This window comes from Solanum lycopersicum, chromosome 8, assembly GCF_036512215.1.
Source record: "Solanum lycopersicum chromosome 8, SLM_r2.1".
NCBI lineage: Eukaryota > Viridiplantae > Streptophyta > Magnoliopsida > Solanales > Solanaceae > Solanum > Solanum lycopersicum.
In genome coordinates, this window is record NC_090807.1 from 30,728,114 (window position 1) to 30,745,001 (window position 16,888).

General features: G+C 35.9%; 2 protein-coding genes and 1 long non-coding RNA gene across 6 annotated transcripts; 2 read left to right on the forward strand and 1 right to left on the reverse strand.

The window, feature by feature from the left end:
• The first annotated feature begins 9,615 nt into the window (after positions 1 to 9,615).
• LOC101268891 (pentatricopeptide repeat-containing protein At1g09900) lies at positions 9,616 to 15,427 on the forward strand. 4 transcript variants are annotated; one of them, XM_010326494.4, is made up of 3 exons: positions 9,616 to 12,679; positions 13,574 to 14,378; positions 14,905 to 15,427. In XM_010326494.4, exon 1 carries the CDS (start codon positions 9,828 to 9,830, stop codon positions 12,327 to 12,329), a length of 2,502 nt encoding a protein of 833 aa, XP_010324796.1. In that variant the 5' UTR covers positions 9,616 to 9,827; the 3' UTR covers positions 12,330 to 12,679; positions 13,574 to 14,378; positions 14,905 to 15,427. The 4 variants fall into 4 exon arrangements, with proteins under 4 accessions (XP_010324796.1, XP_069143810.1, XP_010324797.1 ...); XM_069287709.1 differs by having other exon boundaries at positions 14,258 to 14,378; positions 14,894 to 15,427; XM_010326495.4 differs by having other exon boundaries at positions 14,258 to 14,378.
• On the forward strand, positions 12,490 to 14,425 carry LOC138337898 (stem-specific protein TSJT1-like). The gene is made up of 4 exons (XM_069288335.1): positions 12,490 to 12,513; positions 12,595 to 12,679; positions 13,516 to 13,823; positions 14,258 to 14,425. The coding sequence occupies exons 1-4, from the start codon at positions 12,490 to 12,492 to the stop codon at positions 14,423 to 14,425; spliced, it is 585 nt and encodes a 194-aa protein (XP_069144436.1).
• An 890-nt stretch (positions 15,428 to 16,317) lies between the features above and the next one.
• On the reverse strand, positions 16,318 to 16,888 carry LOC138337743 (uncharacterized). The gene is made up of 3 exons (XR_011211136.1): positions 16,788 to 16,888; positions 16,613 to 16,673; positions 16,318 to 16,502 (listed from the first exon to the last, which is right to left on the reverse strand). It is a non-coding gene; the product is annotated as an uncharacterized lncRNA (long non-coding RNA).

Below are 16,888 nucleotides of genomic sequence, written 5' to 3' on the forward strand. Positions count from 1 at the left end.
CTCATAATTATCATAACAACAACATAGTATAGTAATTCACAAACTAACCAAACCAATTATATCAATACTATACAATTCAATTCAAGATCACAACATAGGGTTATGGGAAAAAGGTCATCTTCCACAAACTAGGCCAATGCATCAAGAATTCGTGTAACCATAATACATGTTAATCTAATACTCATAATTACCATGATAAATCATAGACAAAGTAATTCACAAGATCAATTTCGTATTGGAAGTAAACCCACTTGAATTTCATACTATTGAAATCAATTTGGAGGAGTTCATTGGAGAAAGAGATCCCAAAGGTGAAAGGAATATCATACCTTACTATTTGATGAAGTTTTATGGATAAAATTGATCCTTTTCATACCTAGAACCCTTCTTTACTAATCCTTCAATGGGGTTTCTGTGGGAGAGAGAAAGAGGAGCAATTTGGGTTTTGAGATTTATGAGGGTCATATTAGTTTGATTAGGTTAGGGTCTTTATATAGGTCATTAAATAACTTAATTTGACCTCCCTTAAACAATATCTAATTAACTTACTACCTAATTAATTAATTTAGCATCCTAAAACGTGCAGCAAAAATAGTCTACTTGACAAACGAGACCAGGATTACGCCCCTTTTTTCAATCTATGGCCAAGGGACCAACCGTCCTGTTGGCCGTCGTTTTGGTAAGAGATTTATCAAGAATTCTTCCTACGTATTTGGCATGGTGGTCATCGACTCCCCATCGATTGGACCACACCTCGTCGATGAACTTCGTTGCTGACATTTTCCCTTGACAGCTTTTGGCCACTTTTGCTAAGGTCCTCCTCAAAGGCCCTTGGTTGGTCCTTGGGGAGTTGTACCCGAAAGGTTCCTACTATAAACTAACTCTAATACGTTTTATACACCCTTACACCAAAATTTGTCATCTTCTGACTCCTAAAACTTAGTCAAATAGGCTAAGGCACACTGGTACCTCTTGAACTAGTTTCCAGATGTCATGGACGTTCCTTGATGTTTTGATTCTAAAACTTCCTAACTAACTCAAATACATTATAATTGACTTATAAAAAGTGTTACAACTATTAGATTCTCATGTTAAGCTATAGATTAAGCTTTAGGCTTTCGGAGTATTACATTATCCCCTCTTAGGTACATTCGTCCCCGAATGACACTAAAATTCTTTAAAAGGAATAAATAGGCTCAAGACTAGAATCCCAACCAACAACATCACATAAAAACATGATTCACCATCAAAATCAACGTAATCACATGGCCTTTTTCACAATGCATCTCAAAACATCATTTTTCAACTCATAAGACTTCATCATTCATTTCATGCTTATTCTTTATGTCGAGGCTTTTTTCAACACATATCAACATACTCAACACAATTCACAAAGGCACAATATACCAAAATGCAACACATGACTCAAAACAAGTAAAAAGCAACATTTTTAAGTCTATAGGCATAACTTCACTGTAATTCATTGTAACATGTACATTTTTGCAAAACTTCACCAAAATCAAAGCAACGTCAAATTTAGTCATTATTTTCATTATTAGTAGGAATAACTAACCTTAGTTATCAAATAGATGAGGGTAACGGGACTTCATATCGGCCTCGGCCTCCCATGTTGCACCCTCAACTAGGTGATTCTTCCATAACACCTTTATGGAAGCCACCTCTTTGTTCCTTAACTTCATTACTTGCCTGTCAAGGATTTGAACTGGAACCTCCTCATAAGAGAGGTTCTCTTGAACACCTAGACCTTTATAGGAAGAATGGACTCGGGATCATCGATACACTTCTTAAGCATAGAAACATGAAACACCGGATCAACCGAAGTCAATTCACTACGCAACCTTTACTCATATGAAACCTTAGCAATCTTTTGCAAGATTTCATAGAGACCCACATAACGAGGACTCAACTTTCCTTTCTTGTCAAATCTCACCACCCCTTTCATAGGCAAAATTTTTAGATGCACTTTATCACCTTCTTCAAGCTCTAATTCTCTTCTCCTATGGTCGGCATAGGATTTTTGCTGGCTATAGGCTGTTTTAAGCGATTTCTTTTGACATGAACCTTCTCCAAAGTCTTATAAATCAAATCAGGACCTAAAAGTGAAGATTCGCCCACTTCAACCATCCGATTGGAGATCTACATCTCCTACCATACAAGGCTTCATTAGGATCCATAGATATAGATGAATGGTAACTATTGTTGTAAGCAAACTCAACCAAAGTCAAGTGCTTATCCCAACTTCCCTTGAAATTAATTATAAAAGATCTAAGCATATCCTCAAGGATTTGAATAGTACGCTCCGATTGGCCATCCATTTGAGGATGAAAAGCGGTGCTCAACTTCACCGTGGTACCCAACTCTTTTTGGAATGACCTTCAAAACCTATATGTTAATTGTGCACCCCTATCCAAGATGATGGATGGTGGAAATATCATAGCGACACACAATCTCATCTATGAAGATCCTTGCATAATCCTCCGCCGTGTATGTAGACTTGAGGGGATAAAGCGTATTTGGTCAACCTATCCACAACCACCCATATGGAGTCATATTTCTTTTGTGTCCGAGGAAAACCTATCACAAAATCCATATTAATATCTTCCTGCTTTCAAGTAGGAACTTGAATTTCTTGGAGTAAACCACCCGGATTTTGGTGTTCATCTTTGTCTTGTAGGCAATTTGGACACCTTGCAACAAATTCTGTTATGTCCTTCTTCATGCCTCCCCATCAAAACACTTATCTAAGGTCATTACATCTTTGTAAAACCCAGATGAATAGAGTAACGGGACCCATGAGCTTCCTCAAGAAGCCGGTTCCTCAAACCATCTACATTGAGAACACACAACCTTTCTTGATACCTCAAGACACCATCCCCCCCCCCAAGGAGAATGACTCATTAAGATTACAAAGAAATGATTCCTTCAACTCCATCAATGGTTGATCAAGGTGTTGATTAGATTTCACCTCAACCACCAAAGACAACTCAGAGTTATGATGAACCATAAAACCACCATTTGAACAATCTTTCGATCTAACACCCAATCTATCCAACCTATGAACATCTTTCACTACGTATTTCTTATCTTCTTCTACATGAGACACACTACCTATGGTCATACAACTTAGAGTATCCGCAACCACATTGGCCTTGCCGAGGGGTAAAAAACACTCATGTCGTAATCTTTCAATAATTCCAACCACCTTCTTTACCGGAAATTCAACTCCTTTTGAGTAAGCACATATTGAAGACTCTTGAGGTTGGCATACACATCAATATGCAAAACATACAAGTAATGCCTCCATACTTTCAAGGCAAATACCACGGCCGCTAACTCAAGATCATAAGTTGGATAATTCTTCTCACTAACCTTAAGTTGCCTAGAGGCATAGGATATTACTTTCCCATGTCGCATAAGTACATACCCTAAACCCACTAAGGATGCATCACAATATACCACGAAGTCCTTGATACCCTCCGGTAAATTCAACACTGAAGCAAAAGTAAGCCTATCTTTCAAGATTTTTAAACTTCTATCACATGCCTCCGACCACTCAAATTTCTTACTCTTTTGGGTTGAAGTAGTCAAAAGAGATGCAATGGACGCAAAATCATCCATAAACCTGCTATAATAACCTGCTAGACCCAAGAAACTCCTCATGTCGGTCAGAGTCAATGATCTAGGAGAATTTTTTACCGCCTCAGTTTTCCTTGGATCAAGCTCAAGTACCTTACTAGAGATGATATGACCAAGAAACGTCACTAACCTCAACAAAAACTCACATTTGCTGCACTTGGCAAATAATTGGTTTTCCTTAAGCACTTGTAACACCACCCTCAAATGGTCTGTGTGTTCACCCTCATTTTTTGAATATACCAAGATGTCGTCAATGAAGACAATGACAAATGAATCTAGGTAACTTCAAAATACCCTATTCATGAGATCCATAAATGTCATCGGGGCATTAGTGAGACCAAATAACATTACTAAGAACTCATAGTGACCATATCTCGTCTGAAATGTCATTTCAGGTATATCCTTACCTCTCACCCTAAGTTGGTGATACCCCTATCTCAAGTCAATCTTAGAAAATAAGCTTGCCCCTTGGAGTTGATCAAACAAGTCGTCAATCCAAGGGAGAGGATACTTGTTCTTAATAGTGACTTTATTGAGTTGGCGATAACCGATGCATATTCAAGTACTCATACCAATCAATAAGACATATTCATTAAGTCAAAATCATGTACATCACAAGACCAACAATACTAAGTCTAATCAAGCCAACATGCATATAAAATAATTGAGCACATAATCAAGAAAACTCTATCATCAAGTTATAATATCAACAAGTATGTACAAGAGTTCCGAACATCATCAATAAAGCAAGACCATTACTCATGAACCCTCATTAAGTCAACTAGTGCAATGACTAAGCAAAGCCCCATAACCTTACTCAATCAAGTAGACCCGACAAGAACCAGAACCAATGTCTAACTTCACATAACATATCATTTAGAGTATGTATCATCATACTTTATAAATAGAGACCAAACACATGTTCATAAGTGAAACCAATCATCATATAGTATCATCATTATGCAAGATCATCATATACATATCATGTACAATTATAAGCATATACATATATAAGAACATCTTCCTAAGATTTCCCTCAAGTCTAACTAGTGCAATGTTTAAGTAGAGTCTCATACCCCTACCTAGACTAAGCTAAACCCCTTAGGTCATCCTAGTTAGAGTTCAATCCTTTAGTTCATTTTACCTTTTGGGAACATCTTGTCTTAACCAACATAGACCACATGTGCTAATGTGGAATCCGGTGTCATGGAACCCTACATCGAAGGAAGGCAGACTACTTGACAAGGTAGTTACAAAACATGAACATAACATATAGGTGGATCAACTAGCTAGTTTTCCTATGGAGGCAACATATTTCAAGAACTAAAAGATATAGTTGGGACCCTCTTTATGCTACATGCATTATAGTCTCCAATCTCATGAGTACATTAGTTATACTACCTTCCGTATGTGGGAAGGGAAAATCCTCACTCTAGTTCACTCGCTACTAAGCTAGAGTCCCTTTTGAAATGTCTTTAATGCCTTTATTATTCATCATAGCTTAATGTAGGTCATAGAGTTTATCCCTTATATAATCATCATCATCATAGATCAATAAAAATTGCATGAGTATTGTCCTTTTGTTATAATTCATACAAGTGAGGTTGGCGCATTTACATAGTCATATCATAATAAGGCACATTGGTAAGTTATCACCATCCTTATAACATTTATATCTTAGACAACAACTCACAATCCATAGTTCAAGACATTTCAGTTCAACATCATACCAAACCTATCAATATTAATATAAGGTATACTTCAATACAACATCATCACTTAAACACAAGTAATCACAATTGAAGTAAATAATAGAGATCACAAGACTTACTCAATCTCTTTCACAATGCCTTCATCAAGGTCTTACCATCAACCCTCCAATTTAACCCAACAATGTGTGTAACACCATAACACAATAGTAACTAACATGATAACAAGGCCAATTGAATCATTATACAACAGTTCATCACTAGTTCATAGCCTATAATTAGAGACTTAGCTCAAGTTCATAATCTACTTCACAACCTAGGTCAATTACTCAAGAACAAGCATAATTGGATAAAAATATACCACAATATACTCATAATTAGCATAAAAACAACATAGGATAGTAATTCAAACACTAACCATACAAATTATATCAATACTATACAATTCAATTTAAGATCACAACCTAGGGTTTAGGGGGAAAAGCCATCTTCCGCAAACTAGGACAATGCATCAAGAATTAGTGTAATGTAACCATAATACATGTTAATATACTCATAATAACCAATATAAATCATAAACAAATCAATTCACAAGATCAATTGCGTATTGGAAGTAACCCACTTGAATTTCATACTTTTGAAATCAATTTTGAGGAGCTCTTTGGGGAAAGAGATCCCAAAGATGAAAGGAATCATATACCTTAATAATTGATGAAGTTTGATAGAGAAACTTGATCCTTTACATCCCTATAATCCTTCTTTGCTAAGTCTTCAATGGGGTTTCTTTGGGAGAGAGAAACAATAGAGAAGGAGGAGCAATTAGGGTTTTGGGGTTTATGAGGGTTAGGTTAGTTTAATTAGGTTGGGGTCTTTATATAAGTCATTAAATAAATTGATTAGAACTCCATTAACCCATAAATAATTAAATAACCTCCTAATTAATTAATTTAGCAAGTCCTAAAACGTGCAATAAAAACAGTCTCTTTGATAGATGAGACCACGTCTACACCTCGTTTGTCAATCAACGGCCAAGGGACCAACCATCATGTTGGTACCTCATTTTGGTAATAGATTTGTCAAGAAGTATTCCTAAGTATTTGTATAAGTTTCCAGAGACAGTGTCCATCGACGCCCCGTCGATTGGACCACGCCTCGTCGATGGCCATCGTTGGTGACACTGTCCCTTGACAACTTTTGGCCACTTTTGGTAAGGTCCTCCTCAAGGGCCCTTGGTTGTTCCTTGGGGAGTTTTAACCAGAAGTTTATACTATAAACTAACTCTAATACATTATATGCACCCTTCCACCAATATTCATCATTTTCCAACTCTTAAAACTTAGTCAAATAGGCTAAGGCACACTAGCACCTCTTGAACTAGTTTTCGAACGTCATGGACGTTCCTTGACGTTTTGAATATAAAACTTCCTAAATGACTCAAAACATTATAATTGACTTAAAAAAAGTGTTACAACTCTTAGACTCTCATGTTTAGATATAAATTAGGCTTTAGGCTTTCAGAGTATTATAGGTTCTTTAGGCTTTAGGCTTTCACTCGCTCAAATCAAATCCCCTAAATTTTGGATCTTGCTTATCAATTTATAGGAATTGATGAATTTATTAATTGGTAGAATTGTTTTATCTATTCTAATTTGTTTATGGACTGCCTAGTGTAATGTATTGTTGGGATTGGATCTATTTCTTGAAGAATTATAATGAAACATTTTCCCCCTAACCCTTGGTTTTGAATTGAAGTTAATTGGGATAGTGATGATGCAATTGACCTAGTTATTGTATCAATTACTATTGAATGATGTTACTAAACTTATTATTGGATGAAATTGGTTGGTTGATGGTAAGACCATGATGTTGGATTTTGAAGGAGATTGAGTAAGTCTTTGTTATCCTAAACCTTTACTTCAATTATGATGGTTTGTACTTGGTGATGAAGTTCAATTGAAGTATATCTTGTGATTGGGTTAAGTAGGTGTGGTATGATGATGCAATTGAAATGTCTTGATTATGTGATTGTGAGATTATGCTTAAGATGTAATGATATAAGGTTGGTTATAAAGACCTATGTGCCTTACTATGATATGATGATATTAATATGTTAATCTCACATATGAGGGTTGTATTGAAAGGTGTTCTCATGCAATTCCTATTGAGATATTGACTATTATTATACAAGGATTTATTCTCATATGACCTAAACTAAGTTATGATTGTTAAAGAAAGACATTTCAAAAGGGACTCTAGCTTAGCACCAAGTGACTAGTGGTGAAGAGTATCCCTTCCCAAGTAGGGAACGTAGGTTCACTATTGTAGTCATGAGATTAGAGACTATAATGCCAAATGCATAAAGAGATTCCAAAGTAACATCTCCTAGTTCTTGAACTATGTTGCCCCCATAAGAATACTAGCCAGTGGATCCACCTATATGCTATGTTCATATCTTGATACTACCTTGGCAAGTAGTCCGACTTCTTTTGGTGTAGGTTTTCATGACACCGGATTCCACATCAGCTCATGTAAAATGAAGTAATAAAGTGAACTCTAACTAAGATGACTCAAGAGGTTTGACTTAGTCTAGGTACGGGTATGGGACTCTACCTATACATTACACTAGTTAGCCTTGAGGAAAATCTTAAAAGGATGTTCTTATGCTCTTATAAAGTGAATGATATGCATATGTTGACTTTACATGTTGATGATACTATATGATGTTGGTTTCATGTATGAACATGTTATTGGTCTATATTGTTAAATATGATGATGACTACTCTTGATGTTATGTTATGTGACGTTAGGCATTGTTTATGGTCCTTTATTTGGTTTACTTGGTTGAGTAAGGTTATGGGGCTTTACTTGGTCATTGCACTTGTAGACTTGATGGTGGGGTTATGAGTAAGGGTCTTGTATATGTTGTAATGTTATGAACATCCTATATTGCTTTGTGGGTATAACATGATGTTGGAGTTGTTTTTGTTATAGTTCTAATATGCTATACACATGTTGACTTGACTATACTTGATGATGTTGGTCTTGTGTTGAAGATGTTATTGTCTTAATGTATATATCATTATTAGCTTATATGGACTCTTGAATGTGCATTAAAGACTTTCAAATGACTTAGAGTGTTTTCTAAAGTAAATGTCCCTTTATCATGTATGCTTTCAAATGTTTTATGTGCATATGCCTATGCTTAGTACAAGTGATGTACTAACCCATGTTTCTATGTTTACTACAAAATGTAGGTTTCAACCGTTGAGCTTTTAGAGGGCCATTAAAGAGGGTTGGATTCTCATTCTCCAAGTTCGCTAGGTCCTCACTTTTTGAGGACGATGTCACCATCTACCTATTGGATGTTGTTTTAGTCTTAAAGACAATTTTGTTCATTCTCTTTTATTTGAAGACTATTGTTGTATATGCGTATATGTGGCTTTTATTGTAATGAAGTATGGGTTATGCCCGATGTTGTTTTAATTCTGGATGGTTTAATATGAGACTTATCCTAGACTTTCTAGGAGATTATATTGCTATATTGCTATATTATATACAGACTTAGAATGGGTATTCCCCATCATTTTTCCTTTATGTCATGTTTTAAGCTTCCACACAGAATTATCTTATTTCAGTTATCTTAGCAGGCTTATGATATGCTAGTAGGATTAGCTTGGGGTAACTCGTGATTCTAGGTTCCGTGTTTACGCCTCGGGATAGCTTCGGGGCATGACATCACCACAAGGAGTGACAAACGAGTAGGTCCAAACGAATATGAGTCGACAAAAAATGAGTTTAATGAAAATGGATATAATTTTTGACTCATAATGGGTAAAAATGAGTTATCCAATGGATAAGGGTATCCATACTCTTCACTATCCCCCCCCCCCCCAAACCCCCCAACTCCAACTCCAACGCTTCTATAATTAATTCTTCCCCCTTAACCCCAACGCCTCAAAAATAATTTTTTTAAAGAAATTAAATTTGTTTTTTACTACTTTGATCTCCCCCCCCCCCCCCCCCCACAAACCTACCCAACTAGCCCGTTCCCAACAAACAATTTGTGTTTCAAAAAAGTTTTAATTTTTTTCGTTATACCACCGTTCCTACCCCGACCACCTACACCTTAAAATAATATTAATATTACTTTTCTTTCTTTAATAAATAAGACTCTTTTAATCATTTAACTATCCACTTTTAAATGGATAATATAATTTTGACTGATTTTTTATCCATTTTAAATGGGGTGGGTATCGAATTTAGGGTCCCTAGTCACCATCATCATTTCAAAAGGAACAAGAGTGAAAAATGTTCTCCTTTGATTTGTTTTTAAATTTTTTGAACACATCATGAACACCCGGCTTCACTTTCTCCCCCAGTAAAGAGAAGTGTGGTGTCATCCCAAGTAAGCTTTTGGAATTCGTTTGAACGTTGTTGTTGTATACAAGAACTTCTGACTAGATGTTGTTGAACTCCAATATATGCGCTACCTCCCATACAAAGATTCTATGGTTTCGTTCATCTTGTAATCGTCTTTATGTTGCAAAATTTGGGGCTTCTCAATCGGGTATCCATTTTCCTGGAAATCCATTTACTTACATTGTATTATTTTCTACAACTGATAGCCCTAGATTTAATTCCAACCCTAAATTATACTTGCAAAATGGTAATTCTGATTATACTGGAGATGGGTGTGTTGTAAAAGAAGAATTGGGTGTCAAGAAATGTAAAGTTTTGAGCTTTTCTGATACTTGTTTTACTGATGATGGAAAAAATTGCAGCTATATACATAATGCTAGTACTTGTAGCTTTGACCATGTCCATGAGTTTGAAGAGTCAGATAATGAAGATTTAGACTGTACTGATGATGATTTTAAGGTTTTGGATTCATTTGGGAAAACTCAAAAACAAGTCAACGGGGCAGAAAACGGTGGCATTTCTGGAAGAATTGAAGAGGAAATGGGACATCATTTGGTTAAGGAAACATGTAGATTGATTGAACATCGCTCAGCTTGGAATCCACAGCTTGAAATAGAATTGAGGCGTTTACTAAGAAGTATGAAGCCTCACCAAGTTTGTGCTGCATTAACGTCTCAATCTGATGAAAGGATTGCTTTGAAATTCTTTTATTGGGCAGACCAGCAGTGGCGCTACCGACATGACCCTATCGTTTACTATGTCATGCTTCAACTTCTCAGCAGGACAAAGTTGTGCCAGGGAGCTAAGCGCATTCTTAAACTGATGGCACGAAGAAGAATTCCACGGAGACCTGAAGATTTTGGTTGTGTAATGGTTGCTTTTAGTCGAGCTGGACATTTAAGGAAAGCAATGCAGATCCTGAATGTGATGCAAAGAGCAGGAATTGAGCCTGATTTGTCTATATGCAACACTGCAATTTATGTTTTGGTGAAGGGTGATAACATTGAGAAAGCATTGAGCTTTCTGGAGCGGATGCAACTAGTTGGGATAACACCAAATGTTGTTACATACAATTGCTTAATCAAAGGTTATTGTGATGTGCATCGCGTTGAAGATGCATTGGAGTTGATTGCTGAAATGCCTTATAAGGGCTGTTACCCAGATAAAGTTAGTTATTATACTTTGATTGCATTCTTTTGCACGAAGAAACAAACTGAAGAAGTGAGGGAGTTGGTGGAGAAAATGGCTAAAGATAGTAACTTATTGCCTGATCAGGTTACTTATAACACTATTATACATATGCTTTCAAAGCATGGCCATGCTGATGAAGCCTTAGGATTCTTAAGGGAAGCTGAAGAAAGAGGATTCCGAGTGGATAAAGTGGGGTATAGTGCTGTAGTGAACTCCTTCTGTAAAGAAGGAAGTTTAGATAAGGCAAAGGAACTGGTCAATGAAATGATTGCCAAAGGATGTCCTCCTGATGTGGTTACTTACACTGCAGTTCTGAATGGGTTTTGCCTTGCAGGAAGAATTGATCAAGCAAAAAAGTTACTTCAACATATGTACAAATATGGTTGCAAGCCAAATACTGTAACATACACTGCCCTGTTAAACGGGCTTTGCCAGAGTGGAAGGTCTGCCGAGGCACAGGAGATTATGAACACGTGTGAAGAATGGTGGTGGAGACCAAATGCTATTACATTTGGTGTGGTAATGCATGGTTATCGTAGGGAAGGAAAACTGTCTGAAGCCTGTGAGGTGGGTAGGGAAATGATTGGAAAAGGCTTTTTGCTTTCTCCCGTTGAAATTAACCTGATCATTAAATCTCTTTGCCAAGAGGGCAGAGCAGATGAAGCAAAGAGTTTTATGGTAGAATGTCTGAAGAAAGGATGTGCTGTTAATGTGGTGAATTTCACCACTGTAATTCATGGTTTCTGTCTAAAGAAGGAGTTGGATGCTGCTCTCTCTGTCCTTGATGACATGTATTTAATCAATAAACACCCTGATGTTGTCACATATACAACGTTAATAGATGGATTAGGAAAACAAGGAAGGATAGAAGAGGCTATTGGGCTGTCCAATAAAATGCTTCATAGAGGGGTGCTTCCCACTGCTGTGACATATCGTACAGTCATCCATCGATTTTGTCAGCAACATAGGGTGGATGATCTGTTGGTATTACTGGAAAAGATGCTTTCAAGAGAGGGGTGCAAGACTGCCTATAATCAGGTTATTGAAAAACTTTGTGGTTTAGGATATACTGATGAGGCTTATAAGCTATTGGGAAAGGTCCTCAGGACAGCTTCAAGAGTTGATTCAAATACCTGCCACATTCTTATAGAGAGCTATTTAAAGGAAGGGAATCCTCTTTCATCATATAAGGTGGTGTGTCGAATGTTCAACCGGAACCTTATTCCTGACTTAAAGGTCTGTGACAAGGTGAGGGATAGATTGATGCAAGATGGCAGAGTAGAAGAGGCTGACAAGCTCATGTTGCGCTTTGTCGAGCGTGGCCATAAGTTGCCTCAGCTTCAGAGGACTTGAATTTTGAATACTAAAGAGGAGATCATTGTGTGTTCTTAGGACATATTACTGTTCTGACAAGGCTACAATAGGAAAGTATAGACATCAAAAGCCAAATGATTCAGTAGCTCATTATATTTCAGAAAGAAGTCACTCTCTGAAGCATAACAAGATTTTTGAAATGCTGGTGGTTTCTGGGATCAGAGTGCTGATATGGACCAAGTCTTGGACACGTCCCCATTAATGTCTCTCTGGTTTGCAAACTTAATTCTTATTCAATTTGAAGGATAAAGATAACAGCTCTAAACAACTCTGCTTGTCACCTTCGGTTGAAAAAAATGATGAATTTTTAATAGTTTCATCTCATCAAGGTAAGTTTCTTTCAAGTCTCTAAATCTATAATAACCACTAATTATTGAATCAATATTTCTGGATTTGATTAATCACTTATTATCAGAACTAGTATTGTTTGTCAGTATTTGGTGTTCATCATAGATTTAATTGTTTGCCAAATATATACAAGCATAATCTTTTTGTTGTTCGTTTAATGTTGAATTTCAACTTGAATTTGTGTAAGAGTTTCCTTTTTATATTGGGTTGAACAATGTCTAGTTTATTTAGGAGACACTAGAGGGGCGGTGCTAGGGTTCCGAAAGGGTTTTATCTGAATTCCTTTTGTCTAAAAATTACATTATATATGGTCAAACTTATATCTTATTTATATAGTAGAGGTCGAACCCTCGACTTCTTAATATGATTTCTTCTATAAATTATAAAGAGATTAACTTGTGTGCACTGACTGTGTAAAGTATTTTTGCACAATCAGGTAAGTTTAACAGTAATAGCTGAACTCAGGTAAACCTCTAATCTATTTCTTTTTAATATTTGAGATCTCAAATATTTATTCCTGTAATTCTCTCTCTCTCTCTCTCTCTCTCTCTCTCTCTCTCTCTCTCTCTCTCTCTCCATAATCATCGGAATATTTTTTTCTCTGTCTCAGACTCCTAATTGTCGGACTTGGGGTTCTTTTATCCGAACTTCTATCTCCCCTTAGCTGCTAAGCTCCTCGTGGGTTCATGATCTCTTTTATTCATGTGAAATTATCCATAAAAGGTTATTACCTTTGATCTTTTGGGGAATTATTTTAAATTTGTAGCAGATGTTTCAACCGGATGTCGTTATCTCTGATCTCCAATCTCATGTGAAGTTGGTTCTTCTGGATTCTTGGCTTATTCATCTGAACACCAAAACCCTCTTCTTCCTAGGTTGTTTGCTGGTGTGGATGACATTCCTTGCATGTTTCAAGGCCACATCGAGAATTTAGTACATCTTAAGCAACAGTATGGGTTAAACAAGACTGCAAATGAAGTGATCATTCTTATTGAGGCTTACAGGACTTTGAGGGATAGAGGTCCTTATCCTCCAGATCAGGCTGTGGAAGATATTCATGGAAAGTTTGTGTTCGTTCTTTATGATAGTGCTTCGAGGAGTACCTTTTTAGCTGAAGTTTCCTTTGTACACGAGTTTTCTACAAATCAAAATAGAAAATGGAAGGCTTGTTATTCAACAGTATAACATGACTTATATACTCGTGTCAACCAAGGTTTATGTGGATCTATTCAAATTTTTAACGAAGTTGATTGGAAAAATCCGGACTTCTCTACAGAGAATTATAATTTCGATATGATAGTGGGTTGCCCGGGATTCGAACCCGGAACTAGTCGAATGGAGTAGATAAGTTCCTTGTTAAATAAAATAAATGTTAATCTGAAATTAAATAAACAAGTAAAGATCCCTCCCCAAGCCGTGCTTGCACTTTCCGTTGCACACGGCTTTCCCTATGTATACATCAGTTCCTTTCTTATAGAAATTATATCACATTATCTTGATCTTGACTTATCTTTGATATTCTCGGTCTTGGATTAAATGTATGAGTTTTGGTGTTATAGGATGTTGATGGCAGTGTGCCCTTCTTCTGGGGTACCGATTCTGAAGGCCACCTAGTTCTCTCGGATGATGCTGACATTGTGAAGCATGGCTGTGGGAAATCCTTTGCACCATTTCCCAAAGGTAATGTCAATGAACTTTGCTTTGAAGGGAAAGGTCCTGCAACCTAATAAGTGTACGTGGGGTTTATTTTTATTTTATTTTTCGATAAGTAATTAGAAAGAGAATTTTATTGGTAAGGAAAAACAAGGGACAGATCATCTATGGGGGGTGATTAAAATTGAAAAACATGCTCTCTGCAGACCAAGCCTCATATTGAAACGGATAATTTGATGCTTGTCAGATTCTATTGTGCAAATAGTTATGTTTGTATAATGTTTTATTTCCTCTTCTCTGGCGACATAGAGGGTAAATTAGGGAGAGCTAGGTGGGTTCATCTGGCAAGACAGAGATAAACATTGACGAATCAATCAAATGGGATATGGGATTATTCATAAACACATGACATATGACCTCTGTTTTGGTTCTGTGTGTCATATGCTTCTAATACACATCTCGACATTAGTTTTTCCCTATGTTTTATGTGAATTGTTTCGTTTTGTTTTGAAGATCCTTGATGTCCATTGATTTACTTTTAGATCTTTTACAGAATTCCTAATGTCATATTGTCTTGGTTGCGGTGGTTTTTGACATCTTTTGGTGGTTTGAGGACAAAACATGAATGCAGACACCTACAGATGTGCTATGGAGTCGTATCTTTTGGATGTGTTGTGTAATTATGGCTCGAGCTCTCCAAAAATATTGAGAGCTTCTTTGGGTGCACAGCAGAACTCTTTCATCTGTTCATGATGCCATATTGGAGGACTTGGTTGTTCCAGCAGTGATTGTTGGGAAGCGTACTAAGTATCACATTGGCCCCAAGGAACCAAGTATAAGTTGGAGACCTTTTCAACAGTTAACAGAAAGCTTTCAGGCAAAGGTGTAGTGTTCGAGTACCCCATCATTTATGACCTCATCTATATGACGTGAGCGGTTTCTCCTTTGTAATTTTGGCACTACCATTTTGTTTTACTATGATGTGAAATTCCTATCATTTTTAAGTTAAAACCATTTCTCTATGTCATACATTTTGAGTTTGTTTATTGAAACTTGGTCAAAACAAAAAACAAGAATATCTGTGAATTTTTTAGCACTTTTTTATTTTTAGAAAAACAGAATTTTTCACCTCACCACATTTCACTTCATCAAATTCCAAATGTCATAACAACATCATACTCGGTATAATCTCACATGTACGTCATTTCTGACTTGATGACTTGTAAGCTTTGTGCACCTTTACATTACTATCAGGCAACCTAATGCACACTCCCTTTTGCCCCTTTTATTTGTTATTGATAGATTTTTGCAATATACAAACTTGATAACTTGAACAAATCACAAAATAGATCAAATCTTGCAAGTTAATTTTGCTTCTTTAGTCTTTTTCATATCCAAGATTGTCATTTTCAAACACCCTCTTGGTCTTTTTCTTTGTTCTTGATAGATTTTGCTAGATACAAGTGTGAAAACTTGACCAAAAACACAAAAAGATCAAATTTTGAAAGTTAAACTTTTTACCTGTAAGTTATTGGAGGGGTATTGCCATTTTCCAATACCCTTTCACATTTTTCTTTGTTCTAAATAAATATTACAATATGCAAATATGACAACATTTTCAAAAACACAAATAGATCAAATCTTGCAAGTTCATTTTGGCTATAGAGGTTAAGGTTAATGAAGGTGTTCTCTTGATTTATCATGGGTGGATTTGCGAGAAGTTTTTCATGTGTAAACAACTGTAGTAAACAATTCAAATCTTCATATTAATAAATATTTTATACCAAGATACATGTGATGTATTGTAAATAAATGTCTAACATATTAACTATATTTTTGTGGATATCTGTATATATTTAAGACCTATAATTATAAATATGATTTTATACCATTAATTTTATCCGAGACATTCCTGCAAATCCATGTTAGTAAATAAATACAAAAACCAACAACATAAAGCATAAACTTGAATTAAAACTGTAATAGTAATTGCTATTAAAATTGAAAACAAAATCTTGAAAGGAAAAATTTATACATTACAACATAGAATTATTTTCTACCAAAAGAAAATATAAAAAAATTTCTAGATGTTTGCCTCTCCATGAGTCTTGAAGCTCTAAACACAAGTTTAACATTCATAAACCATAGATTCTACCTGTATGAATATGAAGCTATTCTCATGAGGAAGTATTAAAAGTCATTTTAACCTGTACAAATATATAAATACGTTATAAATATATAAGAACACGATAAGAGCAGACCTACCATGAATGACGTATGATATCCATGGATAATTTGTCCTTGAAATGATTCTGGATATGACTGGAATTGTTTTTTGGGGAAAAAAAAGGTACAATTTATTAGACAAATATATGGAGGTAGATGAAAATAAATTTTAATAAATACATAACATAAAGTATCAAGAGAAGAATTTACCATTATGAAAGTTGTACTAACTAGTGGTGATATGCTTCTAGATTCCAATTCAACAGCTTGAATTATACATCAAATATCAAAGTTAAAAAATAATAATCAAT